Consider the following 26,526-nt stretch of genomic DNA (forward strand, 5'->3'; position numbering starts at 1 on the left):
CAGCATTTTGTTCTGCACAATGCTTCATTTAGGTGCAAGGTAGTGTGATGCATGCTGGTCCTCCAACAATTTCTACTATATGTATACATTAGGAAGGAGAGGAGGGTGTGCACCCCACAATAAACTTTGGGCAACTATAAATCATATATTGCCACAATCTTCACCATGCTACTCAAGGGAAGGATCTTGACTATTTTGTGTACTATTCATCAGCTTCTTCCTTCCTTAGCAATTCAATGCAAGCAAACTATGCTGGTGCCAATTCCTTCTTGGACCATTTCTGCCATTACAGGAGAAACTCTGGACTTCCAGGTCAGTCCATCTATTGGGGTGCCTTCATCCTGAGGGTACTGGGAAATCAACATAAACTTCAAAATCTCTGGATTCAAAGGGCATAACGATTCTGCAGGGGAATGAATAATTCTGAATAATCCTCAGCAAGCTGTAGTAAGGCTGAACTTCAAAATTTTGGCTAGCCACTACTTTCCCCAAAAACTATGCATTGAGAAGTTGCATGTGTACTGTCATTGCAGAAGTAGTTGGTAGTAAAGCTAAACTTTTGGAACAAACTGTATCCTGTATTTTTGCTCCAGGAAAAGCTGAAGATTATGTTATGTCTTTGGTGAGTGAACTCAGTGGTACAGACCCAAGTGATATTGCAATTAATGTCTCACTTTTGTCTGTTGGGATAGATTCTATGTTAGCCATTACTCTACAAAATCACATTTTTCAAGAACGAAGGGCTAATACACAAGTTCTGAAATTACATGATCCTCACACTACAGTGCATACTTTAGCATTGCTTTTAGAAGGAAGGCATGAGGAAGTCAATAACTTAAGCAAGAACTCTGAAGGAAACAAATCAGATGGAGGAAGCTTAAATATAGTTTCCTAGCTGGAACACTGAAAATACTTGTGTCATTTCTGGATTTCTATATACTAATAATAATAATTAGTGACCCTCAACAGAAATAATGAATTCGCTAAATTAAATAATTGGAAGTAAATTCTTAGTTTGTGTCAACTATTATTCTACCACAGACATCAACACTCATTTAAATCTGCAGACAATTTAGCTTTTTGAGCTTTTCTACAAGAGGCTGTTAATCTGCTACACCTGCTTTCAGTTTTGTCGCAGAATTGAGATCCAAACAGTACACAAGGAGCATTTCCTTTCCTGCTTTTCTGCTACATAACTTCTAGGTGACATTGTGGTATAGCAGAACAGTGGAAATACACAAGAGGAAATCACTCATTTTCATAATTAAATACATCATTTTCCCTGCTCTAAAAAAACTTGCTGAAAGTGCTGGTTAGATGCAGAAGTGAAACTGGAGGGTCATGATGTTGACTAAAGAACCCATGAACACCCATGAGTTCATATCAGTGTCCCAAAATACGTGTATTAACTACAAACCCCCGAATCTATTATCCCCTCCAAATTTACGCCAAGGTTTTGTGCCACTTTTCTGCTGCTTTGTGCCACAAATCCCATTTTGTCCTGCCACTCACAAGTGTGTAGTGATATATAACATGTAGGTTCATAGTTAAAATAGACAAAAACCAAGATTGTTTTATCCTCTCCAAGCTTATGCTGAAGCTGCTGAACATTAAAGCACCCACATTACCCACATTACATCCACTCTGAGTCATTGCCAAAGTTTGTGCTAGTTTTGTGCTTTTTTGTGCCACAATCCCAAGCATGAAAATCACATGCTGGTGTCTTGATGAAAAACTAAAAACCTTACATTGCCATCTCCCTTCCAAATGTTTGCCAGAGTTTTATGTTAGTTTTGTGCCACAAACCCAAGCATGAAAATGATATTCCTAGAGATGGGTTCCTGTTGTTGTGTAGCAGCCATATCGGGGATAAGACTAAGTAGCCTCATGCAGTCTCATGCTTCATGTTCTTGCTGAGCTCTTTCTCCCTTGAATATATTGTTGTAAGCTGACGAGACACAGGAATTCCTTATCTTGTCAAAGGTCATACAATTGTATATCTTGTTCTCTGCTGTTCTCTTCTGTTCTCTCCTTATCATGGCTACCCTATAACCCAGTTCTTGTATTATAAACAATAGTGCTAAGAGAAGAAATGTTGAGGATTGCAACCCCATGCGGGAGGGGGAGGAGGAGCCGTTTCATATGTGTCACAATGTCTATAAAACCAATGTGCTAATGTAAATCGGGGCTTCTGGCTCTTTGGAAACGATTCCAGCCTTAAGCCCGCGCGTTAAATAAAGAATCTCTTTTTCCTTCACTCCGTGGTCTCTCTGACTCTGGGTTCTGCAACATAAATGGTGCCGTGACTCGGATGTGGCAGGCTCTGAGCCAGACAGGTGGCAGTTGCCTGCTCTTGATCGCCGCACCGGGAAGACGAGCTCGGCGCATGCCTCCCTTTCTTGGCGCCACCGACCTTTTTGTCGAGTGAATGGGAGAAAGCCTGCACCGGGATCGCCCAAACGGCAGCGAGCAGCAAGAGAACCTTGGGAAGCGGAGGAAGGAACTTGAGCCCTGCCTGTATCGCAGCTGCAATTGAGTTGAAACCCACATTGGAAGCCTTCAGGAGAAAGGCAAGTATATGGGAAAAAGAGGGCCCCGCCTTTAGGGAGAAAGGCCACTGGGCAGAAAAAAAGAGGGCCCCGCCTTATGAAGAAGGTCAGTGTTGGTGGTATACGTATACAAAAGAACCTACTCCTTGCGGGTAGAAGGGGGGCCTGATCACACCCCCGAGTGGGCGCCAGTACCTAGCACGCCAGTACTCAGTAGGAAGCTGAGGAAGCTGGGGAAGCCGTTTTCCGCTCTGGTAAAAAGTGGGAAAAGTGGGTGGCAGGGACATATGGATGTAGTGGAGAGATTGATGATTGTGTGAGTGGCTACTGCGGTTTCTGACGCATACCGTTGACCGTCCGGGTGCCCAGGCCAGTAGCAAAGTGCGTGGTGTGAAAAATCCTCTTGTGTCGGCCAGTGAGACCCCTTACTCACTGACCAATTCCCATTCCCTAATTGTGTCTGTCTTCAATTTAGGAGGGAGGCTATGGGTGGTGGGGGAAGCAAACCTTGCACCCCCTTGAGATGTATGTCAAACAAAGAAGGAAAAAGGTTTTTTTAAAAAAAGATTCAGAATAGAGAGAGAAAACAGCAAAAAGCTCAAGGTCGAGCTGAGAGGAAAAAAAACAAGATCTGAGGCTGTTAATTAGAAAAATGTTGCAGGACAGTCTGGCTTTTAACAAAGCGTGGGAGCGTGAGAGTGTGAGGCCGAAGAAGTAGCTGTTAGCCTAGCGCGCCGAGAGAGGGGGGGCAGGAAAATTGCCCACAACGTTCTGAGTTGTGCAACATCATCACCTCGCCTAATTGAGATGAAATCCCTAAGAAATGGAAACTGAAAATGAAGACCCAGAAGATGAAGGCAAAATAAAAAATAAAGGTGAAGAATCAGCCCCCAGAGCACAGGCTAGACCCCTCTTCGAGTGAAAAGTGTGCCATAAGACTGTCCCAAAGCAGAATGAAGCGGAAAGACCACGTTGAAGATCTCTGTCAAGGTAACCGTGTTTAGCTTTGAACTGTGTTAAAATTGCATAGAGCCTGTAGCTACTGACCATCAGCTATATGATTTCTGAAGAGCGTAACCATTAAGCTTTTGCCGTGGGATTCCCTGCAATGAAGAAATCTCACTGATTTGAGTATCCAGTGTTACACTGCCTAAGTGTGTGTGCTAAAGAGACCGAGAAACCAGACAGCATGTTCCTGGCCAAGCCAAAATCACGCTACTGCCATGCTCCTGAAAGCTGCAATAAACTGTGTAAGCTGGGAGACCCAACCTGATTGAGAAGAAAATATTGGAGCAACTGTCTTAAAAAACAATGAGATCTGTGTAGCTGGCTGGCTGACGCTGTCAGTGATGTTACAACTTTAAATTAAGACTGTTTTCCTGTTTGAGACCCCAGCGAAGAAAGCTAACCCGAGTTATTTGTTGCCCGTGCCAAAGCAAGAATTTGGTGGCCCTGTACCTCATCGTGTCCTGTTTTGAGCTTGGGATTTACAAATACAAACAAACTGAGAAGCTTGCCTTTGAAGTCCTGCAAACCACCCCGCCGCCTCCCCGAAGATTAATGGCTGCCTGAAAAATGCAAGTATAAGGCGATGCCCATCACCCCCCAGCGTCCTGAGTTTCGGCACTCAGTGTTTCAGTGCTTTCGTGTACCAGGTTAGAAGAGAAAAAAAAAGAGTAAGTTTTTAAAATGTCTGTGAGAGAACCTGACAGAAGTAAAATAAAATTTACAGAGGAGTTGCCCAAGTTAAAGCATCATGGCTAGAGAGCTGAGCTGTGCCGCTCTGTTTAAACAGAAGCCTTGCTAAAAAGTTAAAGGCCCTTGTCTGTCAGAAGGGGTGTAGGGCCACACTTCCCCTTTTTAAACTGATGCAAAAGTAGAGAGCCTTTGCTGGAAACATCACATCTTCATTGCCCAGAGCTGTCTCTGTTTGCTTCCATCAATGTCTGGGCTTTTTAGAGACACTCTGCACATGAACTAAAATTTTAAATTGTCAAAGACTTGCCATGGACAGTGCTGTGAAGCTTTTGATAAACTTGAACTCTCATCGCTGTGGACCGTGTGTCTGTGTTTGTAGTCAGCTCAGTGTACAGCAGGCTGAGTTTGATCTGTGACTTTTAGATTTCCTTCTGCCAGAACTCATGCAGCATAGAGTTGCCGATGCAAAAATGGTGACCTAGAACTCTGCGTGTGTGGGTATGCCCGTCCCTTGATTTTAATGAGCCCTGAGCTTTCAGCCAGAAGACCAGTATGATTGCTGGATCTGCTCCATCATGCCTTACCATGCAAGAAGTGTTTTCCATTCATTGTGTTAAATTGCAGAAAAAGTTTGTTGTGTATATTTTATGATTTCTTAAATATCATAAAATATATGTGATATTTGCAAATTAGTGTTAGTTGCAACTCCAAATGATACTAAGTGTGGTTCCCAATGGATGACGAAGAGAAAAGACAAAAGCAAGTAGAAAAGAAGGAATAGAGAAAGTAGCAGACAGATAGAGAAGAGAGGAAAAAAAAAAGAAAGAAAAGGCAAGAGGCAAAGAAAAAACATTTATAAAAAAAAAGCGTGGCCATAGTTGCCCCCAGGGTAAATTAAAAGCAGCTGATTGTGCCTGGAGCTTATTACCTGGGGTAAAGTAGCCACAATAATGTAATAGTTCTTTAAGATGAAGAAAATGTAACTAGAAGGAGAAGAAGAGCCTATCCCAAATGTGTGTCAGTGGGACAAGTGTAAGGCAGAAAAGTTTAAGTAAGTTTAACTTGAAAAAGACAAATAAAGAGACAAGGCTGGTGCATGGAGCAGAAAGTTTTATATAAAAAGTTTGAAACATGATCTGCAATACAGGCAGATCAGCAAAGAAAAAGAAAGCAAAAGAAAGAGAAAAAATTTGTCTTCCCATACTAATAAATAAAAAGTGTTATCAAGCACTTTGGGAAGCGAAGTTGTTTACAGGAAGCTGTGCCTGAGAACCAAACACTTCTAGCCTATGCTGAAAATGCTTGCTAGTGTTATGGGTAACATGTATAGTATAAAAACCCATTTAGCCCAATAGCTCGTGGTTCAGAGAAGCTGTCTGATCCAACCATTAAGTACGCCTGTGTGCTGTAAGTTACCCAATAAAGTCTCCTTGTAAGTAACCCCCCCCCCCCCCGCTGGAATCCCAAAACACAAGTTGGGCTAGAGCGCCTCACCCAGTATCAAACCCTGCTGTTAGAAGCCATGAAAGCAGGTATAAAGAAGTCAATTAATATGACCAAAGTGTCTAAAGTGCTGCAAGGTGCCACCGAGGCCCCAGAGTGTACTTGGAGCATCTTTCAAATGCCTATCGCCAGTATACCTCCCTCAACCCAGAGGCCCAAAAAGACGTGGACGAAAGGAAAAAAAAGAAGACCCGGCAGAGGCAGAAGATTCTTAAAAAAGAACCAGTGTGCCCAGTGTGGACAAGATGGACATTAGTGGCATGAATGCCCAAATAAAATAAATCAAATACACAAAGGAGAAAACCAAAGGGGCCAGAATGGGCGAAGAGAGAGACAGCTTGAGAGGGGCCGTGACATTGACTGTGAGGGGCAGTGACATTGACTTCATGATTGACACTGGAGTGGCATCAAGAGCAAGCAAACGTTAGCCTTAAACAAGAAGTCCAAACACTGAGCAAAGGTCTTCAAGCCCAGCGTCGCTTTGTCTTAGAAAATAAGCCCCCAATTCCCATCACAGAAGTTCATCCTTTCCAACCAAGAGTTAAAGTATGAGTTAAAGAGGGAAAAATAACCCTTTGACTCCCAGATGGAAAGAACTCAGAACTGTCATACTTTCCACCCCCGCAGCTATGAAAGCAGCTAGAGTTAAACCCTAGATACATTGGACACGAGTCAAGAGAGCGAGAGGGGGAGAGTAGACTGTAAACAGAAATCCTGAAAATCCTTTAAAAATCATTCTGAAAAAGCAGTAAGAAGACTCAGGCTAGACCTTACTGTGGACACACCGGGAAACTGTCCCCCTGCGTACGGTCAGACCTGCAACTGGAGAATTGAAGAAGGGGACTAGACCCTACTGCAGCTTGCCAGGTGAATAGCTGCCCAGCGTACGGTCAGATCCCAAAGAAGACCAAACATGCGTGTTGTAGTGTTAGTAGTGTTGCATTGTGTTTCCTTAATAAGGTGCAAAAGGGGGGTCTGCCCCTGGAAAAAGAAGTTTGTCCCAGTGATTTGCTGATAATTACTGGCTTCACCTGGCTAACATCACGAGAGTAAAACATTTTTGTTTGCCAAGAGGTATACCTGCAAACAGGCTTATTAGCTCTTGCCTAATACCTGTCTGTAGACATCCTGGGAAAATTCAAAAAGATACCATGTTAAGAGTTTATGGTGTAAGTTTAACTTATTCCCAAAATGCTAATTGGGGCGTGGTTGCAAAGATCCTACCCCCTACAGAGTTCACTCTACGCACCCCCATCATTGCTGAAACAAATGCTACGTGTGCACAAATGCTTAATTGTCAAAATTTTTTCCAGAAAATACAAAGCTATCCCTGGCCCCCTTCCACTGTAATAAAATTCAAAACATATCTTTTAATGATGCCCACATACTTTTGCCTCATGGATGGTTTTAGACATGTAATTCCCGCACTTGGTCATTCATTCCTGCCAACTTGTCTGATAACCACCCATGTTGCCTCAGCCGCCAATTGAACTGGTGCCAATTCTTCCCCTGTAGCCCGAGAAAATCCGTCAACGGCAGCCTCGAGCACTCCAACTAACTAAAAATTGTAATAGTCATGTGCAGTTATATTCTGACTCAGAAAAATTGGCCTTAGCAATGTCACTAGTTAAGGTTCCAGGTTTAGCCGTGGCTGATGGTCTGGAAATCAACCGGTTAGCTTGCAGCTTAGCCAAAAGCATAAATGCCACCTCACGAGCATTGTCATTGTTAAATAAAAAGCTGCGTGATCTAAAAGGTGCAGTTCTAGAAAACAGAGCTGGTATAGATTACCTCTTCCTTCTTCATCATTTAAGTTGTGAGACACACCAAAAGCTCTGTTGTTTTAACTTAACTGATAATGGCAATGCTGTAAATAAACAAATCAACAAGCTGCACAATATAGTAGCTTACAAAACAATAAAACAAAACAATTAGCTCAATTAGTTAACCCCTTGGCTTCCAGATCTTAGCTAGCTTGAAAGCATTGTTCATCCTAATTCTACCAGTATTGTTCATAAAAGTTCTGTTATGTCTCTGCGTTCCTTGTCTTATGCGCTGTTTAACCAATCTGTTTTATGTCTCAGCTAGTAAAACTGCTGCCCTCTATGCTCTAATAGCCCAACAAGAGGCTAAGTAATATGTATGTCACAAAAAGCTTTGTATAGTTATCAGAAATGCTATAATTGTAATGAAATTATGCATTTAAGGGGGGAATGTAGCAGCCATATCGGGGATCAGACTAAGTAGCCTCATGCAGTCTCATGCTTCATGTTCTTGCTGAGCTCTTTCTCCCTTGAATATATTGTTGTAAGCTGACGAGACACAGGAATTCCTTATCTTGTCAAAGGTCATACAATTGTATATCTTGTTCTCTGCTGTTCTCTTCTGTTCTCTCCTTATCATGGCTACCCTATAACCCAGTTCTTGTATTATAAACAATAGTGCTAAGAGAAGAAATGTTGAGGATTGCAACCCCATGCGGGAGGGGGAGGAGGAGCCGTTTCATATGTGTCACAATGTCTATAAAACCAATGTGCTAATGTAAATCGGGGCTTCTGGCTCTTTGGAAACGATTCCAGCCTTAAGCCCGCGCGTTAAATAAAGAATCTCTTTTTCCTTCACTCCGTGGTCTCTCTGACTCTGGGTTCTGCAACAGTTGTTGTTGTTCAGTCGTTCAGTCGTGTCCGACTCTTCGTGACCCCATGGACCATAGCACACCAGGCCTTCCTGTCCTGCGCTCTCTCCCGGAGCGTGCTCAAGTTCATATTCATTGCATCAGTGATGCTATCTAGCCATCTCATCCTCTGCCGTCCCCTTCTCCTTTTGCCTTCAGTCTTTCCCAGCATCAGGGTCTTTTCCAGAGAGTTTTCTCTTCACATTAGGTGGCCAAAATATTGGAGCTTCACCTTCATTATCTGTCCTTCCAATGAGCACTCAGGGTTGATTTCCTTTAGGATGGACTGATTTGACCTCCTTGCAGTCCAGGGGACTCGTAGGAGTCTTCTTCAGCACCACAGTTCGAAAGCATCAATTCTTCGGCGCTCAGCCTTCCTTATAGTCCAGCTCTCACAGCCATACATTACTACTGGGAAAACCATAGCTTTGATTAGACGGACCTTTGTCGGCAAGGTGATGTCTCTGCTTCTTACTATGCTGTCTAGGTTGGCCATAGCTTTCCTCCCAAGGAGCAAGCGTCTTTTAATTTCATGGCTACAGTCACCGTCTGCGGTGATCTTGGAGCCCAAGAAAGTAAAATCTGTCACTGCTTCCATTTCTTCCCCTTCTATATGCCAGGAAGTGATGGGGCCAGATGCCATGATCTTAGTTTTTTTAATGTTGAGTTTCAAACCAGCTTTTGCACTCTCCTCTTTCACCCTCAACAAGAGGCTCTTGAGATCCTCTTCGCTTTCTGCCATTAGGGTGGTATCGTCTGCATATCGGAGGTTGTTGATAATTCTCCCAGCAATCTTAATTCCGACCTCTGATTCATCCAACCCGGCATTTCTCATGATGTACTCTGCATATAAGTTAAATAAGCAGGGTGACAATATGCAGCCTTGTCGTACTCCTTTCCCAATTTTGAACCACTCGGTTGTTCCATGTCTGGTTCTTACTGTTGCTTCTTGACCCTCGTACAGGTTTCTCAGGAGACAGGTAAGGTGGTCTGGTACTCCCATCACTTTAAGAATTTGCCACAGTTTGTTGTGATCCACACAATCAAAGGCTTTAGTGTAGTCAATGAAGCAGAAATAGACGCTTTTCTGGAATTCTCTTGCTTTCTCCATGATCCAGCGAATGTTGGCGATTTGATCTCTAGTTCCTCTGCCTCTTCTAAACCCAGCTTGTACTTCCGGTAGTTCTCGGTTCGCATACTGCTGAAGCCTAGCTTGTAGGATTTTGAGCATCACCTTGCTGGCATGTGAAATGAGCGCAATGGTGCGGTAGTTTGAACACTCTTTGGCGTTGCCCTTCTTTGGAATTGGAATGTAAACTGACCTTTTCCAGTCTTGTGGCCACTGTTGAGTGTTCCAGATTTGTTGGCATATTGAATGCAGCACTTTAACAGCATCATCTTTTAGGATTTTAAATAGCTCGGCTGGAATACTGTCATCTCCGCTAGCTTTATTGTTAGTAATGCTTCCTAAGGCCCACTTGACTTCACTCTCGAGGATGTCCGGCTCAAGTTCAGTGACCGCACTATCATGGCTATCAGGGACATTCAGATCTTTCCTGTATAGTTCTTCTGTGTATTCTTGCCACCTCTTCTTAATCTCATCTGCTTCTGTTAGGTCCCTGCCTTCTTTGTCCTTTATCATGCCCATCTTTGCACAAAACGTTCCCTTGAGATCTCCGATTTTCTTGAAGAGATCTCTAGTCTTTCCCATTCTGTTGTTTTCCTCGATTTCTTTGCATTGTTCACTTAAGAAGGCCTTCTTGTCTCTCCTTGCTATTCTCTGGAACTCTGCATTCAGTTGGGTATATCTTCCCCTTTCTCCCTTGCTTTTCGCTTCCCTTCTTTCGTGAGCTACTTGTAAAGCCTCATCAGACAGCCACTTGGCTTTCTTGCATTTCTTTTTCTTTGGGATGGATTTCGTTGCTGCCTCCTGAACAATGTTACGGACCTCCGTCCATAGTTCCTCAGGCACTCTGTCTATCAGGTCTAATCCCTGAAATCTATTCCTCACCTCCACTGTATATTCATCAGGGATATGATTTAGGTCATACCTGAACGGTTTAGTAGTTTTCCCGACGTTCTTCAATTTAAGCCGAAATTTTGCAAGAAGCAGCTCATGATCTGAGCCACAGTCAGCTCCAGGTCTTGTTTTTACTGACTGTATGGAGCTTCTCCATCTTTGGCTGCAAAGGACATAATCAATCTGATTTCGATATTGACCATCTGGTGATGTCCATGTGTAGAGTCGCCTCTTGTGCTGTTGGAAAAGAGTGTTTGCTATGATCAGCATGTTCTCTTGGCAAAACTCTATTAGCTTTTGTCCTGTTTCATTTTGTACACCAAGGCCATGCCTGCCTGTTATCCCGGTGATTTCTTGACTTCCTACTTTAGCATTCCAATCCCCTATGATGAAGAGGACGTCTTTTTTTGGTGTTAGTTCTAGAAGGTGTTGTAGGTCTTCATAGAACCGATCAACCTCAGCTTCTTCGGCCTCAGTGGTTGGGGCATAGACTTGAATTACTGTGATGTTGAATGGTTTGCCTTGCATTCGTACTGAGATCATTCTATCATTTTTAAGATTGTACCCCAGTACTGCTTTTCCCACCCTTTTGTTGACTATGAGTGCTACTCCATTTCTTCTAAGGGATTCTTGCCCACAATAGTAGATATGATGGTCACCTGAATTAAATTCACCCATGCCTGTCCATTTTAGTTCGCTGATTCCCAAGATGTCGATGTTCAATCTTGCCATCTCATGTTTGACCACCTCCAGCTTACCTTGATTCATTGATCTGACATTCCAGGTTCCTAAACAATATTGTTCTTTACAGCATCGGATTTTCTTTTCACCACCAGACACATCCACAGCTGAGTGTCCTTTCGGCTTTGGCCCAGCCGCTTCACTCTTTCTGGCGCTACTTGGAAATACCCTCTGCTCTTCCCCAGTAGCATATTGGACACCTTCCGACCTGAGGGGCTCATCTTCCGGCGTCATCTCTTTTAGCCTTGTGATACGTTCCATGGGGTTTTCTTGGCAAGAATACTGGAGTGGGTTGCCATTTCCTTCTCCAGTGGACCACATTTTGTCAGAACTCTCTGCCATGACCTGTCCGTCTTGGGTGGCCCTGCACGGCATAGCTTATGGCTTCACTGAGTTACGCAAGCCCCTTTGCCACAACAAGGCAGTGATCCATGAAGGGGTTCCTAGTGAACCCTAAAAATACCCATTTTCAACTCTGTTCTGAATCTCTGCCAAAGTGCCATGCATTGTGATTTTTGAGTGGCGTAATGTTATTTAGGAAACCTCTATGAAATTTATTTATTGATTACATTTCGAATCTGCCCAATGACCAGATTAGCTGAATAGTAGCTGAAGTAATATTTGCTATCATTCCTTCTATCAGCAAACTAACATTCTTAGCTAACTATGTAAGTTGCAATGCATCTAAATAGTACAATCCTATGTACATTTACTTAGAAGTAAGCCCTACTGTGTTCAGTGCAGCCTACTCCCTCATAAAATAGTACAGTCATAAGTACAGGGTGACACAAATAGAGCAGGATTCTAGATTCTTTGGGCATAATGGGCTTTTCTATACGAGGGATTGAATGTGCTCGTCATACCCTACTCATGCTTGTTTACGGGTTCTTTAGACAATGTCATGACCCTCCAGTTCCATTTCTATATTTAAAGAGCACTTTTGGCAAGTATTTTTAGAGCTGGGAAAGTGTGGTATTTAATTGTAAAAGCGAAAGAAGCCATTTTTCCCACTTGTGTATTTGTCCTATTTTGCTATACCACAGTACCACCTAGAGGTTATGTAGCAGAAAAGCAGGAAAGGAAGCACTCTTCATGTAGTGCTTGGATCTCAATCTGAAAGACAAGACTGAAAGATACAGTAGATTAACAGCTGATTAACAGCCTAGTGTAGAAAAGCTCAAAATCCATTTCTCTGTTAACACTAATCAGAGTCTGCTTTCACTGGAGAAATTTGACAGGGCATATTGGAAGCTGAAATGCAGATCTAAAGTAATATACATCGAACCATGTGCAGGGCACAAGTTACCATGGAATATACATGGTATTTGTACAGTGATAACATACGTCTTTGATTTTTTTTCTCTAGAAAATATTTGCAGTATGATGTTACTCAAAATAACTTTATGACATGGAAGAGACACAAAACAGCAAAGAACTAGCACAAAAACATTGGCAAAGATTTCAAGGGAAGATGAGAATGTGTTTTTTAGGGTTCACCAGGACCGCACCTGTGGGTACGTTATTTTCATGTGGCAGCATGAATTTAGGGTTTGGGGCACAGAACAACACAAAACTGGCAAAAAAAACCCCAAAACCCACACACCCTTGGTATTAGCTTAGAGGGGATACCAGATTTGGGGGGGGGGGTAGAGCTAACAGACTCTCCTGAAATCACTGTTATCAAAGCCTTATTCAGGCATTCCTGATCTGTATAGGTTAAATGCATGAGGAGGGGGAGTGTGCTGGCCCCACCCCCTTCATTATCATTTCGGTTGCCTTCTAGACTGGAGGGCAACGTTCTGAACATGAGACTCTCCTCTATCCACAGAGGCTCTCCATTTGATTTTGAACACTGATTTTCCAACATTTGAAATTGCATGGGAAGCCTCCATGGATACAGGGGCTCTCCCCTTCAGAAAATCTCTCTCCATGGGTAAAGGGAAACGGAAAAGTGAGATGGGTAAGGCTAGTACGCTCCTCCTCCTCCTGTGTTTAACTCACATAGATTAGAACATAAAAGAGCCATGCTGGATCAGGCCAAGGGTCCATCTAGCTCAACTTTCTATTCACAAAGTGGCCAACCAGCTCCGTGTCGGAAACCCACAAGTAGGACATATATCTCCTGAATCTCCTACCACTCAGCTTCATTAAATGACCCTGGATTCTGGTATTATGAGACAGGGAGAAAGTCTCCCTGTCCACTTTCTCCACACCATGCATAATTATGTAGAGCTCTATTATGTCCCCCTGTACTTTCCTCTTTACAAAGCTAAACAGTCCCAGCCATTGTAACCTTTCCTAGTAGCAGAGTTGCTCCAGCCCCTTGATCAGTTTAGTTGCCGTTTTCTGCACCTTTTCCAACTCTACGTTATTCTTTTTAGGTGCATCTGCAGAAGAGAGTTTGCGCTATACACAGGGGATTCTACTCTATATACGGGGGGTGTCGATGTGCTTAGAGTAGACTCCCCTCTACAGACAAACCCCCCAATGCTGGATGGTGGAAGAGCTCCTCATATACTTCAGTTTAGGGCTCTGATAACAAGCCAGGAAGGGGTGTGGGAGCAAAACTAATGATAAAGCTGCTCAGTTGAAGTATAGTCAGTGCATCACTACATAAGATTACATTTCACAGAGAATATTGAAGGGAGTGTGTCTCTGTGTATGCAGTGCAATCCTATTAATATTTGTTCAGACATATATCCCACTGGGTTTAATGTAACCCCTATTCAGATTAAGGGCCAAAGCAGACATTACTTTAAATCTGGGTCTAGCAACTACATATTTTTAATTTTTTTACTCTAGAGTAGGCAATAGCCCTCAATCCTGATTTTAAAAGCTATTCTACCCCTCATACTAGGGTCTGAACATAGATAAGGAGCCCTGAGCCTACTCTAGAGTAAAAATGAAAAATGTAGCTGCTAAACAGATTTAATGGCTGTTTTTTTCCCATAAGGATTGCATGGGACTGAAACCTGAGATCTGAATGTCTGATGGAAATTTGCAGTATTTGGTTTAAAGTTCATTCTTGGAAATTCCTGCCTGCATAATCACTTGTCCTCATTTGTATGTAATTGCAATGTTGTTAAATGTAGGAGGAGTTTCTCTTTAGTCGTTTATATGCAGAATCTGGTGCCAATGCTTCCACTTGCTGACAGCAGCCTTCAAGGGTAACACATAAAACTCTGGGTACAATATTCCAAGGAATTTATTGGGAAATTCCAAAGCATAATGAAGAGCAGCTCAATTCTGTGTCCTTCAGGAGGTATTGCTGGGCAACTTAGCCCAAAAATATTCCACACTTTTGTTCAAATATGTTTTGGCCCTCAAAAAACAAATCTAGCCACATTAAAATAATAAGAAAGAAAATACTATGGTAGCTTTTCTTATTGGCTATCTGTATCTGGCTGCTAGGCAGATCTCAGAAAGAGAGATCTGCTGACTGGAACAGAGTGGCGGCAACAGTTTTTACTACTCTTGCCAAGCAACTCTGTAGGCAATCTTTAAACCACTCTTTAAGCCCCTATGGAGCGCCAGACAACATAAGCCACAATGGTTTCAATAAACCTCACCACAGACCATTGCTTATCAGAGTGGCTTATTTTGGCTTAATAAGCCACTGTGGCAGGGGAAAACTGCTCACAGATGACACGATAAGCCATGGTGGTTTATAAGCTACTGTGAGTAGTTTATAAACCACCATGGCTTATCGTGACGTGCGAATACAGTCTCCTAACTGTCTATTGTTATAACAATTAAATGGACTTGTGTACTAGGCTATTAGCCAGGAGTGCCAATTCCTTTGCTTAAAGCATAGAGATGACTTACCTGAACTGATATTGGCATATACACAAAAGGTACAGATATGAACATTATTACTGGCTGGGGAGTTTTGCAGAGTGGTGGTGGTTGACAGTTACTTTAGAAGGTATCCCAAAGTGTACCTTGCCCCTTACAGAAATCTCTCCTTCCATCCTACTGAAATCTGACAACTGAAAATTTCAAAAATGGGCCACAAAAGCAGGAAAGAACAAGCAGTTCACAGTTCTCTTTTAACGAAATTATTAAGCTTGCCTTGCCCTTCATGGATCACTGCCTTGTTGTAGCGAAGGGGCTTGTGTAACTCAGTGAAGCCATAAGCTATGCTGTGCAGGGCCACCCAAGATGGACAGGTCATGACAGAGAGTGCTGACAAAATGTGGTCCATTGGAGAAGGAAATGGCAACCCACTCCAGTATTCTTGCCAAGAAAACCCCATGGAACGTATCACAAGGCTAAAAGAGATGACGCCGGAATATGAGCCCCTCAGGTCGGAAGGTGTCCAATTTACTACTGGGGAAGAGCAGAGGGAATTTCCAAGTAGCACCAGAAAGAGTGAAGCAGCTGGACCAAAGCTGAAAGGACACTCAGCTGTGGATGTGTCTGGTGGTGAAAAGAAAATCCGATGCTGTAAAGAACAATATTGTGTAGGAACCTGGAATGTAAGGTCAATGAATCAAGGTAAGCTGGAGGTGGTCAAACATGAGATGGCAAGATTGAACATCAACATCTTGGGAATCAGCGAACTAAAATGGACAAGCATGGGTGAATTTAATTCAGGTGACCATCATATCTACTACTGTGGGCAAGAATCCCTTAGAAGAAATGGAGTAGCACTCATAGTCAACAAAAGGGTGGGAAAAGCAGTACTGGGGTACAATCTCAAAAACGATAGAATGATCTCAGTACAAATCCAAAGCAAACCATTCAACATCACAGTAATTCAAGTCTATGCCCCAACCACTGTGGCCGAAGAAGCTGAGGTTGATCGGTTCTATGAAGACCTACAACACCTTCTAGAACTAACACCAAACAAAGATGTCCTCTTCATCATAGGGGATTGGAATGCTAAAGTAGGAAGTCAAGAAATCACCGGGATAACAGGCAAGCATGGCCTTGGCGTACAAAATGAAGCAGGACAAAGGCTAATAGAGTTTTGCCAAGAGAACACGCTGATCATAGCAAACACTCTTTTCCAACAGCACAAGAGGCGACTCTACACATGGACATCACCAGATGGTCAATATCAAAATCAGATGTATTATGTACTTTGTAGCTAGAGATGGAGAAGCTCTATACAGTCAGTAAAAACAAGACCTGGAGCTGACTGTGGCTCAGATCATGAGCTGCTTCTTGCAAAATTTCGGCTTAAATTGAAGAACGTAGGGAAAACCACTAAACCATTCAGGTATGACCTAAATCATATCCCTTATGAGTATACAGTGGAGGTGAGGAATAGATTTCAGGGATTAGACCTGATAGACAGCGTGCCTGAGGAACTATGGACGGAGGTCCGTAACATGGCTCAGGAGGCAGCAACTCAATCCATCCCAAAGAAAAAGAAATGCAAGAAAGCAAAGTGGCTGTCTGATGAGGCTTTACAAGTAGCTCATGAAAGAAGGGAAGCGAAAAGCAAGGGAGAAAGGGGAAGATTTCCAGAGAACAGCAAGGAGAGACAAGAAGGCCTTCTTAAATGAACAATGCAAAGAAATCGAGGAAAACAACAGAATGGGAAAGACTAGAGATCTCTTCAAGAAAATTGGAGATCTCAAGGGAACATTTTGTGCAAAGATGGGCATGATAAAGGACAAAGAAGGCAGGGACCTAACAGAAGCAGATGAGATTAAGAAGAGGTGGCAAGAATACACAGAAGAACTATACAGGAAAGATCTGAATGTCCCTGATAGCCATGATAGTGCGGTCACTGAACTTGAGCTGGACATCCTCGAGAGTGAAGTCAAGTGGGCCTTAGGAAGCATTACTAACAACAAAGCTAGCAGAGATGACAGTATTCCAGCTGAGCTATTTAAAATCCTAAAAGATGATGCTGTTAAAGTGCTGCACTCAATATGCCAACAAATTTGGAACACCCAACAGTGGCCAAAAGACTGGAAAAGGTGGAAAAGGACTGGAAAAGGTCAGTTTACATTCCAGTTCCAAAGAAGGGCAATGCCAAAGAGTATTCAAACTACCGTACAATTGCGCTCATTTCACATGCCAGCCTCAAAATCCTACAAGCTAGGCTTCAGCAGTATGTGAACCAAGAACTACCGGAAGTACAAGCTGGGTTTCGAAGAGGCAGAGTAACTAGAGATCAAATTGCCAACTTTCGCTGGATCATGGAGGAAGCAAGAGAATTCCAGAAAAACGTCTATTTCTGCTTCATTGACTACGCTAAAGCCTTTGATTGTGTGGATCACAACAAACTGTGGCAAATTCTGAAAGAGATGGGGGTACCAGACCACCTTACCTGCCTCCTGAGAAACCTGTATGAGGGTCAAGAAGCAACAGTAAGAACCAGACATGGAACAACCAATTGGTTCAAAATTGGGAAAGGAGTATGACAAGGCTGCATACTGTCGCCCTGCTTATTTAACTGATATGCAGAGTACATCATGAGAAATGCCGGGTTGGATGAATCACAGGTCAGAATTAAGATTGCCGGGAGAATTATCAACAACCTCAGATACGCAGACGATACCACCCTAATGGCAGACAGCGAAGAGGATCTAAAGGGCCTCTTGTTGAGGGTGAAAGAAGAGAGTGCAAAAGCTGGTTTGAAACTCAACATTAAAAAAACTAAGATCATGGCATCTGGCCCTATCACTTCCTGGCATATAGAAGGGGAAGAAATGGAATCAGTGACAGATTTTATTTTCTTGGGCTCCAAGATCACCGCAGATGGTGACTGTAGCCATGAAATTAAAAGATGCTTGCTCCTTGGGAGGAAAGCTATGGCAAACCTAGACAGCATAGTAAGAAGCAGAGACATCACCTTGCCAACAAAGATTCGTATAATCAAACTATGGGTTTCCCGGTAGTAACGTATGGCTGTGAGAGCTGGACTATAAGGAAGGCTGAGCACCGAAGAATTGATGCTTTCGAACTGTGGTGCTGGAGAAGACTCTTACGAGTCCTCTGGACTGCAAGGAGGTCCAATCAGTCCATCCTAAAGGAAATCAACCCTGAGTGCTCATTGGGAGGACAGATACTGAAGCTGAAGCTCCAATATTTTGGCCACCTAAAGCGAAGAGAAAACTCTCTGGAAAAGACCCTGATGCTGGGAAAGACTGAAGGCAAAAGGAGAAGGGGACGGCAGAGGATGAGATGGCTAGGTAGCATCACCGATGCAATGAATATGGACTTGAACATGCTCCGGGAGAGAGCGCAGGACAGGAAGGCCTGGCGTGCTATGGTCCATGGGGTCATGAAGAGTCGGACATGACTGAACAACAACAACAGAACAGCTGTCTCTCATTTTCACACAATGCATTGATGAATACTTGACCTAAAGTTAACCAGAAGCCTTGTACATGGTAGAAGAGCTAAACATCAACTGTTCATCAATAAATGTGATATGGGGTTCGATCCAGATTTAGTCATACTTAGAGTAAAACCACTGAAATTAATAAGACGTAAGTTAATCATGACTTAATTGTCCCACTGATTTCAATAGCTACATCTGGATCCAACCCATAGACAAGATAATATTCCTGTGCAGCTATGTTTTCACTGAGAGTTGAAAGGCAAAAGTAATTCAGGTTGCAATCCTAAACACTTACTAGGAAGTCGCCCCCATTGGACACAGTAGGACTTCCAAGTAAGTAGATGTAAGGTTATGCTGTCAAGGAATCATGACAATCCTTCAGGATTTATTACTGACTTTGTCCCCAAAGTTAAATACTTTCTCTGTGGATAAGGGCTGAGATGAGATGAAAAGCAGGGACTTCCTAATTTACAGTTCATACTCTTAATGACTACCCTATACATGCTTCATTTTTGGCGTTTGCACATCACTTGTATGGCCACATACAAACTGCATATATTCTGGAGGTTTATCACCATTACATGTTTTAATAGTTTTTGCTTTCTGCTTTCTCCAGTACAAGAGGTAAGAAAAAGATCATCCAGGCAGGGAGAAGTTGTCATAGGAGAGAGCAAAAATCCCCAACAGTTCCCTGGCTTCAGGAGTTGGCCTAGCCTAGTCCATTGTTTGGAAAACAACCATGGAAACTTCCCTATTTCACAACAGATCCTGGAATATTTACATTACTTTTAAAATTAGCAATTGTTGTTAATGGATTGCCACATCTAACATTATTTCTTAAAAATTCCAAGATACTCAGAAATTGTAAAGATATGGACTAATAAACACATTCTTTGATGTCAAGTGAGAAAATCAGAATCATATTTCCACTGTAGTTAAGACTTGGCTCAAACAGTTGAGCAGCACATGTTACTTATATTCTCTCTGAGTTTGTTTTTATTTAAAACAGAATAGTTGTTCAGTCGTTCAGTCGTGTCCGACTCTTCGTGACCCCATGGACCATAGCACGCCAGGCCTTCCTGTCCTGCGCTCTCTCCCGGGGCGTGCTCAAGTTCATATTCATTGCATCCGTGATGCTATCTAGCCATCTCATCCTCTGCCATCCCCTTCTCCTTTTGCCTTCAGTTTTTCCCAGCATAAATAAGCAGGGCGACAGTATGCAGCCTTGTCATACTCCTTTCCCAATTTTGAACCAATTGGTTGTTCCATGTCTGGTTCTTACTGTTGCTTCTTGACCCTCATACAGGTTTCTCAGGAGGCAGGTAAGGTGGTCTGGTACCCCCATCTCTTTCAGAATTTGCCACAGTTTGTTGTGATCCACACAATCAAAGGCTTTAGCATAGTCAATGAAGCAGAAATAGACGTTTTTCTGGAATTCTCTTGCTTCCTCCATGATCCAGCGAAAGTTGGCAATTTGATCTCTAGTTACTCTGCCTCTTCGAAACCCAGCTTGTACTTCCGGTAGTTCTTGGTTCACATACTGCTGAAGCCTAGCTTGTAGGATTTTGAGGCTGGCATGTGAAATGAGCGCAATTGTACGGTAGTTTGAATACTCTTTGGCATTGCCCTTCTTTGGAACTGGAATGTAAACTGACCTTTTCCAGTCCTTTTCCACCTTTTCCAGTCTTTTGGCCACTGTTGGGTGTTCCAAATTTGTTGGCATATTGAGTGCAGCACTTTAACAGCATCATCTTTTAGGATTTTAAATAGCTCAGCTGGAATACTGTCATCTCTGCTAGCTTTGTTGTTAGTAATGCTTCCTAAGGCCCACTTGACTTCACTCTCTAGGATGTCCAGCTCAAGTTCAGTGACCGCACTATCATGGCTATCAGGGACATTCAGATCTTTCCTGTATAGTTCTTCTGTGTATTCTTGCCACCTCTTCTTAATCTCATCTGCTTCTGTTAGGTCCCTGCCTTCTTTGTCCTTTATCATGCCCATCTTTGCACAAAATGTTCCCTTGAGATCTCCAATTTTCTTGAAGTGATCTCTAGTCTTTCCCATTCTGTTGTTTTCCTCGATTTCTTTGCATTGTTCATTTAAGAAGGCCTTCTTGTCTCTCCTTGCTGTTCTCTGGAAATCTTCCCCTTTCTCCCTTGCTTTTCGCTTCCCTTCTTTCGTGAGCTACTTGTAAAGCCTCATCAGACAGCCACTTTGCTTTCTTGCATTTCTTTTTCTTTGGGATGGATTGAGTTGCTGCCTCCTGAGCCATGTTACGGACCTCCGTCCATAGTTCCTCAGGCACGCTGTCTATCAGGTCTAATCCCTGAAATCTATTCCTCACCTCCACTGTATACTCATAAGGGATATGATTTAGGTCATACCTGAATGGTTTAGTGGTTTTCCCTACGTTCTTCAATTTAAGCCGAAATTTTGCAAGAAGCAGCTCATGATCTGAGCCACAGTCAGCTCCAGGTCTTGTTTTTACTGACTGTATAGAGCTTCTCCATCTCTAGCTACAAAGTACATAATACATCTGATTTTGATATTGACCATCTGGTGATGTCCATGTGTAGAGTCGCCTCTTGTGCTGTTGGAAAAGAGTGTTTGCTATGATCAGCGTGTTCTCTTGGCAAAACTCTATTAGCCTTTGTCCTGCTTCATTTTGTACGCCAAGGCCATGCTTGCCTGTTATCCCGGTGATTTCTTGACTTCCTACTTTAGCATTCCAATCCCCTATGATGAAGAGGACATCTTTGTTTGGTGTTAGTTCTAGAAGGTGTTGTAGGTCTTCATAGAACCGATCAACCTCAGCTTCTTCGGCCACAGTGGTTGGGGCATAGACTTGAATTACTGTGATGTTGAATGGTTTGCTTTGGATTTGTACTGAGATCATTCTATCGTTTTTGAGATTGTACCCCAGTACTGCTTTTCCCACCCTTTTGTTGACTATGAGTGCTACTCCATTTCTTCTAAGGGATCCTTGCCCACAGTAGTAGATATGATGGTCACCTGAATTAAATTCACCCATGCTTGTCCATTTTAGTTCGCTGATTCCCAAGATGTCGATGTTCAATCTTGCCATCTCATGTTTGACCACCTCCAGCTTACCTTGATTCATTGACCTTACATTCCAGGTTCCTACACAATATTGTTCTTTACAGCATCGGATTTTCTTTTCACCACCAGACACATCCACAGCTGAGTGTCCTTTCGGCTTTGGCCCAGCCGCTTCACTCTTTCTGGCGCTACTTGGAAATACCCTCTGCTCTTCCCCAGTAGCATATTGGACACCTTCCGACCTGAGGGGCTCATCTTCCGGCGTCATCTCTTTTAGCCTTGTGATACGTTCCATGGGGTTTTCTTGGCAAGAATACTGGAGTGGGTTGCCATTTCCTTCTCCAGTGGACCACATTTTGTCAGAACTCTCTGCCATGACCTGTCCGTCTTGGGTGGCCCTGCACGGCATAGCTTATGGCTTCACTGAGTTACGCAAGCCCCTTCGCCACAACAAGGCAGTGATCCATGAAGGGGAAAACAGAATTAGGAGTCTCTAATATTATTATTGTGTTTTACTGAAGTGGCAGGACTGCTGCCCAAGGAAAACTCTGTACTTCTCACAAACGTTATACACATCCATGGGTAGTATCCAATCCGATAGCAGTTCTGTCATAAATAACATCGTGCTAGCATAAGCAAGCTCTAGTACAACACTAACAACGTTTGCTGATGAAATGCGTGTCCCCAGAAAACCTGTTGCACCAGCAAATACTATTAGCCCTGTGCTAGAGGCTGCTTACACTAGTGCAACATAATGTATGGTAGGTCTAATGTCGAATTGGATACTGCCCTTTGTCTTAGTAACTATGGATCTGTTACTAAGAACTTAGCTTCTCTGAGGTTTTTATTATGGTTTCCTCCTGTTGTATATTTAAATCGGTCCTTTTAAGCACTTCATCTCAGGCCTTCTGTGGGGCTGCTGCTGCTGATCTAGCTACTGCTAACATATAAAGGGCAGGAAGAGGTATGATGATAGAGGACAAACTGGCTGTAACCAGAAAAGAAAGGATGACTGTATCCTGACCACTCATCATTCTAATTTCTCTTCCAATCAATAGGTTCCCAGGAACCTCTGGTTCTGAAGGTTATGTTATTGAACTTCAGGTCAGTAAAGGGAAAACAGTAAATTGAAAAATATAGTTTTGCATTATAGGACAGACCTAGTATGTATTACAGAGACCTAGGGACCAAACTACACAAGACACCTGTAACATATGCCTGTTATCTTAATGTATGTGTTTGCATTGTTAAATGTGACCCTGGTAAGATAGGATTAATAGTGTGTTAGGGAGGGAGTGAAGGGTTGGGGGGACTTGTGTGTGTGTGTGTGTGTGTGTGTAAAAGGAATGGACTGAAAGAAATTAGATACATTGAGCTACATTTAGTGAGTGGGGTTTTGGGATTAGGATTTAAAAGGGGTAGAGTAGGCAGGTAGGTTAGGACCAAGCACATTGATTAATAATAATATATAACTCTCCTTGTAAATTTTTGTTCGTTTTTACCTACAAAATCCCATGTGTTGGGTTGTCTTTTTGTGCTCCCATTAGAAAAACTTATTTCCTTGTTACTTCTCCTGTATTGGGTAGAGGGAACCAATTAGGCATATTGGATGTCTCTTTAATCCAGAGAGTAAAAGGGCTGAAGTTGTGTGTGTCAGTCAGAACAACTGACCCAGTGGACGTGGATGTCCTGAGGGGGTTTTCTTCTCAGTTCCATCAGGTGGAAGCTGGAAGAAGTTATAACCCATGGCAGGAACGTCACAACACCAATCACAGAATTACTAATTGCATGATTGGCTTTAAAAAAGCAAATAGTTGGCATGGCGGGACAATCTGGACCTGGACCCTGGCCTGGGGGATATGGAGTCTTTTATTTTTTACCCCTGAATGCAGCCCCTTTCCTGACTGAGCCTTCTGTCCCTGCTATTTGCATTAGAAAAAAGTTCCCATTTGCTCCAATGAGTTTTCCCCTCAATTCAAATTGCAGGTGTGGGGGGCCCTGATCTGGATCAAGGTTATAGCATAGGGCAAAGGGTTAACTCCATCTACTCCTCATGCCAGGTTCCCAATCCAGATCACCACCCCCACCCCAAGAAGAAGAGCCCTGCTGGATCAGACCAAGGGTCCATCTAGACCACCATTCTGTTCACACAGTGGCCAACCAGCTGTCAACCAGGAAACCACAAGCAGGACACGAGTGCAACAGCACCCTCCCGCCCATGTTCCCCAGCAACTGGTGTACATAGGCTCGTTGCCTCTGGTACTGGAGGTAGCACATAGCCATCAAAACTAGTAGCTATTGATAGCCTTTTCCTCCAGGAATATGTCCAACCCCCTTTTAAAGCCATCCAAATTGGTGGCCATCACTACATCCTGTGGTAGCAAATTCCATAGTTTAACTATGCGCTGTGTGAAGAAGTCCTTCCTTTTATCTGTCCTGAATCTCCCACTAATCAGCTTCATAGGATGACCCCGGAGTCTAGTATTTTGAGAGAGGGAGAAAATACCCTATCCACATTCTCCTCACCATGCATCATTTTGTAGACCTTTATCATGTCACTCCTTACCCTCCTTTTTTCCCAAACTAAACAATCGTAGCTGTTGTTATCTTCTCTCACAGGGGAGATGCTCCAGGCCCTTGATCATTTTAGTTGCCCTTTCTGCACTTTTTCCAACTCTACAATATCTTTTTTTAGGTGCGGTGACCAGAACTGTGCACAGTATTCCAAGGAGTTCATCGCACGGAACTTTTATCCTGCTATTGAGACGGCTCTCTCTCAGAAGTTTGCGGGCTCTTTACATGATGCTGTTATCCTCCAGGGTGTGTCCCACCATTTCCCCCAGCCTATCCCCAAACACAAAAAATGTGGTATTTTTTTCCAGCCCACGGAACAGGAGCACCATGACTCCCCCCCGCGAAATTCTCGAATAGCAGAAGAAACTGCTGTGGCTGCCTGCTGTGGGCGTTTGTTTTTGGTTGCTGGGGATGCAGTCAGGATGACGAAGGCATTGAGGATGGGAGTGGGGTTGCAGGGGAGGAGACCCAAGCAGATTTGACAGGCACGAGGGCAAGAATCACCTGCCGATTGCGACTCCTGCCTCCGCATTTCTCAATCGGAGGGAGAAGAGGGTAAAATGCCTCCCTGCAACGAAGGGAGACACATCTGATCCCCCACCCCACCAAGCTCAGAAGCAACGTCCTCTGTTGTTTCAGAGCACCCTATTAAGCCACATGGGGCTTACTGCCAAGTAAGTGTGCTGAGGGTTGCAGACTTACAGCACAATCTTACATTTCATGCCTACTCAGTAGTAAGTCAGAGGTTTCCTGTGGGCTGCGAGAAAATAGTACAGCAGAAGTTAAGCCATGAAAACAAGACCACCCCCCTTTGCACACATGCCGGGGAGGGAGGGAGGGAGGGAGGCACTCTCTCAGTTCAAACCACGTGGCTGCTGTGTAAAGTAGCCCTTCCTAATCCCACAAAGAAACCAAAAGCAGGGAGCTCTGGAAGGGATGTGGGTTTCGCAGGTTTTTTTGCTTTATGTAGAAACACCCCAAGTGTGGTCGCACCAGAGATTTGAATAAGGGCAGCATAATATTGGCAATTTTATTCTCGATTCTTTTTCTAATTATGTCTAACATGGAATTTGCCTTTTTTTAGAGTGGCCACACACTGGGATGACATCTTCATCAAACTGTCCACCACAACCCCAAGATTTCTTTCCTGATCGGTCACCGCTAGTTCAGATCCCATCAGGTTATACTTGAAGTTAGAATTTTTTGCCCCAATATGCAACATTTTACACTTGCTTACATTGAACCGCATTTGCCGTTTACCCTGCAATTACTTTGTAAAAAGCCAATCATGCAACTGCTGTTGCATAGTTGGTGTCTTGTCTAGCTTAGCCCCTAGCTGGACAAAGCATATAGGGTGAAACTGTCCCATCTTTGCCCACCAAGATTCTCCATAAATAAAGCAACAGCTCAGACTTGGGGACGGTGGGGGAGTCGGAATCACAATTCTCTATCATGATTCCAGCTCCCTGACAGTTGCCCCTTTCAGCAATCCTCCCATTTCAAATGTTTGTTTCTGTTCTGTGCTTGGAACAGAATAGAGATTATTTTGGTATATTGCCCATTCCACTGCCCAAGATAATGTCTTTACCTGAGCTAGTGAAAATGTTGAAGTCCCTAAGTTAATTGTGTTGAGGAACTTCATATGCACACCCAGGCCACTTTGGCAGGAGTAGCTCAGTATTTCATGGCTTCCATGGCAATACAGGTCTGTCCCAATTAATATCAGCCCCCACCCCCCATTCAGCAGGACATACACTGGGTATATTGTTGTTGTTGAATGGGATGATCACCATCATCTCGGTGTGGAGGAACAGTATGTCGTTCATTTGGGTATAAGCTTACTAGGACTCCTAACCTTTGCACAAGTGGGGGGCCTTTTATGAAAATCCACCCTTGGGGTCTGATAGATCCAAATTGTTTTTCAATTACTCTGGAGGAATCTGCTGCCTTATTAAAAGGTAGTTCTGATAACACCAATATTAAACTCTGGAACAGGAATATGGCCCAGATGGTTATGATCACTCTTAAATGAGAGCTGTTTCGAGTTGTTAGAGGTCTATTACATCTTGGGCCTTGTCTTGTGGAGGGGGAGCATTTACTGAGCCACTGTAAGCAATTTACAAGACACATTGCAAATAAAGTCACTCATCTCTGTTCAACTGAATGCCATAGTTAGTGCAGATCCAGTGGTGACACCTTCAGCAACTGCTTGCCTTATAAGTAATACTTTCCCAAGCTGGATAGCCTAATAATGTGGACAGGATCCTTGTGGATGGGGGGTCAACCACCTATGTACTTGACCCTTCTTGTTCCTGGTTGCTTTAAACAGCCAGAGGAGGTTTGGCTAAGTGGGCAAGGAGAATAGTAAATGCCTCCTCAGAGGAGGGATAGTTCAAACATATTT

At 43.3% G+C, this 26,526-nt stretch overlaps 1 protein-coding gene across 1 annotated transcript; it reads left to right on the plus strand.

Annotated features, from left to right (window-relative positions):
• The first annotated feature begins 3,419 nt into the window (after positions 1-3,419).
• On the plus strand, positions 3,420-26,279 carry LOC146345095 (uncharacterized). The gene is made up of 4 exons (XM_084859106.1): positions 3,420-3,539; positions 22,607-22,652; positions 24,244-24,368; positions 25,207-26,279. The coding sequence occupies exons 1-4, from the start codon at positions 3,503-3,505 to the stop codon at positions 25,311-25,313; spliced, it is 315 nt and encodes a 104-aa protein (XP_084715232.1). The 5' UTR covers positions 3,420-3,502; the 3' UTR covers positions 25,314-26,279.
• Positions 26,280-26,526: the final 247 nt, after the last annotated feature.

The sequence above is a fragment of the Heloderma suspectum genome, chromosome 5 (assembly GCF_057233095.1).
Source record: "Heloderma suspectum isolate Gila_16-S chromosome 5, 16-S_ref, whole genome shotgun sequence".
Classification (NCBI taxonomy): domain Eukaryota; kingdom Metazoa; phylum Chordata; class Lepidosauria; order Squamata; family Helodermatidae; genus Heloderma; species Heloderma suspectum.

Excerpts from the sequence above, each read along its gene's own strand:
- LOC146345095 (XM_084859106.1), top strand. The coding sequence starts at position 3,503 with ATGAAGCGGAAAGACCACGTTGAAGATCTCTGTCAAG. Across the intron at positions 22,653-24,243 it reads GTTATGTTATTGAACTTCAG|GTGCGGTGACCAGAACTGTG; the intron begins GTCAGTAAAGGG and ends ATCTTTTTTTAG. Across the intron at positions 24,369-25,206 it reads TGATGCTGTTATCCTCCAGG|AGTGGCCACACACTGGGATG; the intron begins GTGTGTCCCACC and ends GCCTTTTTTTAG.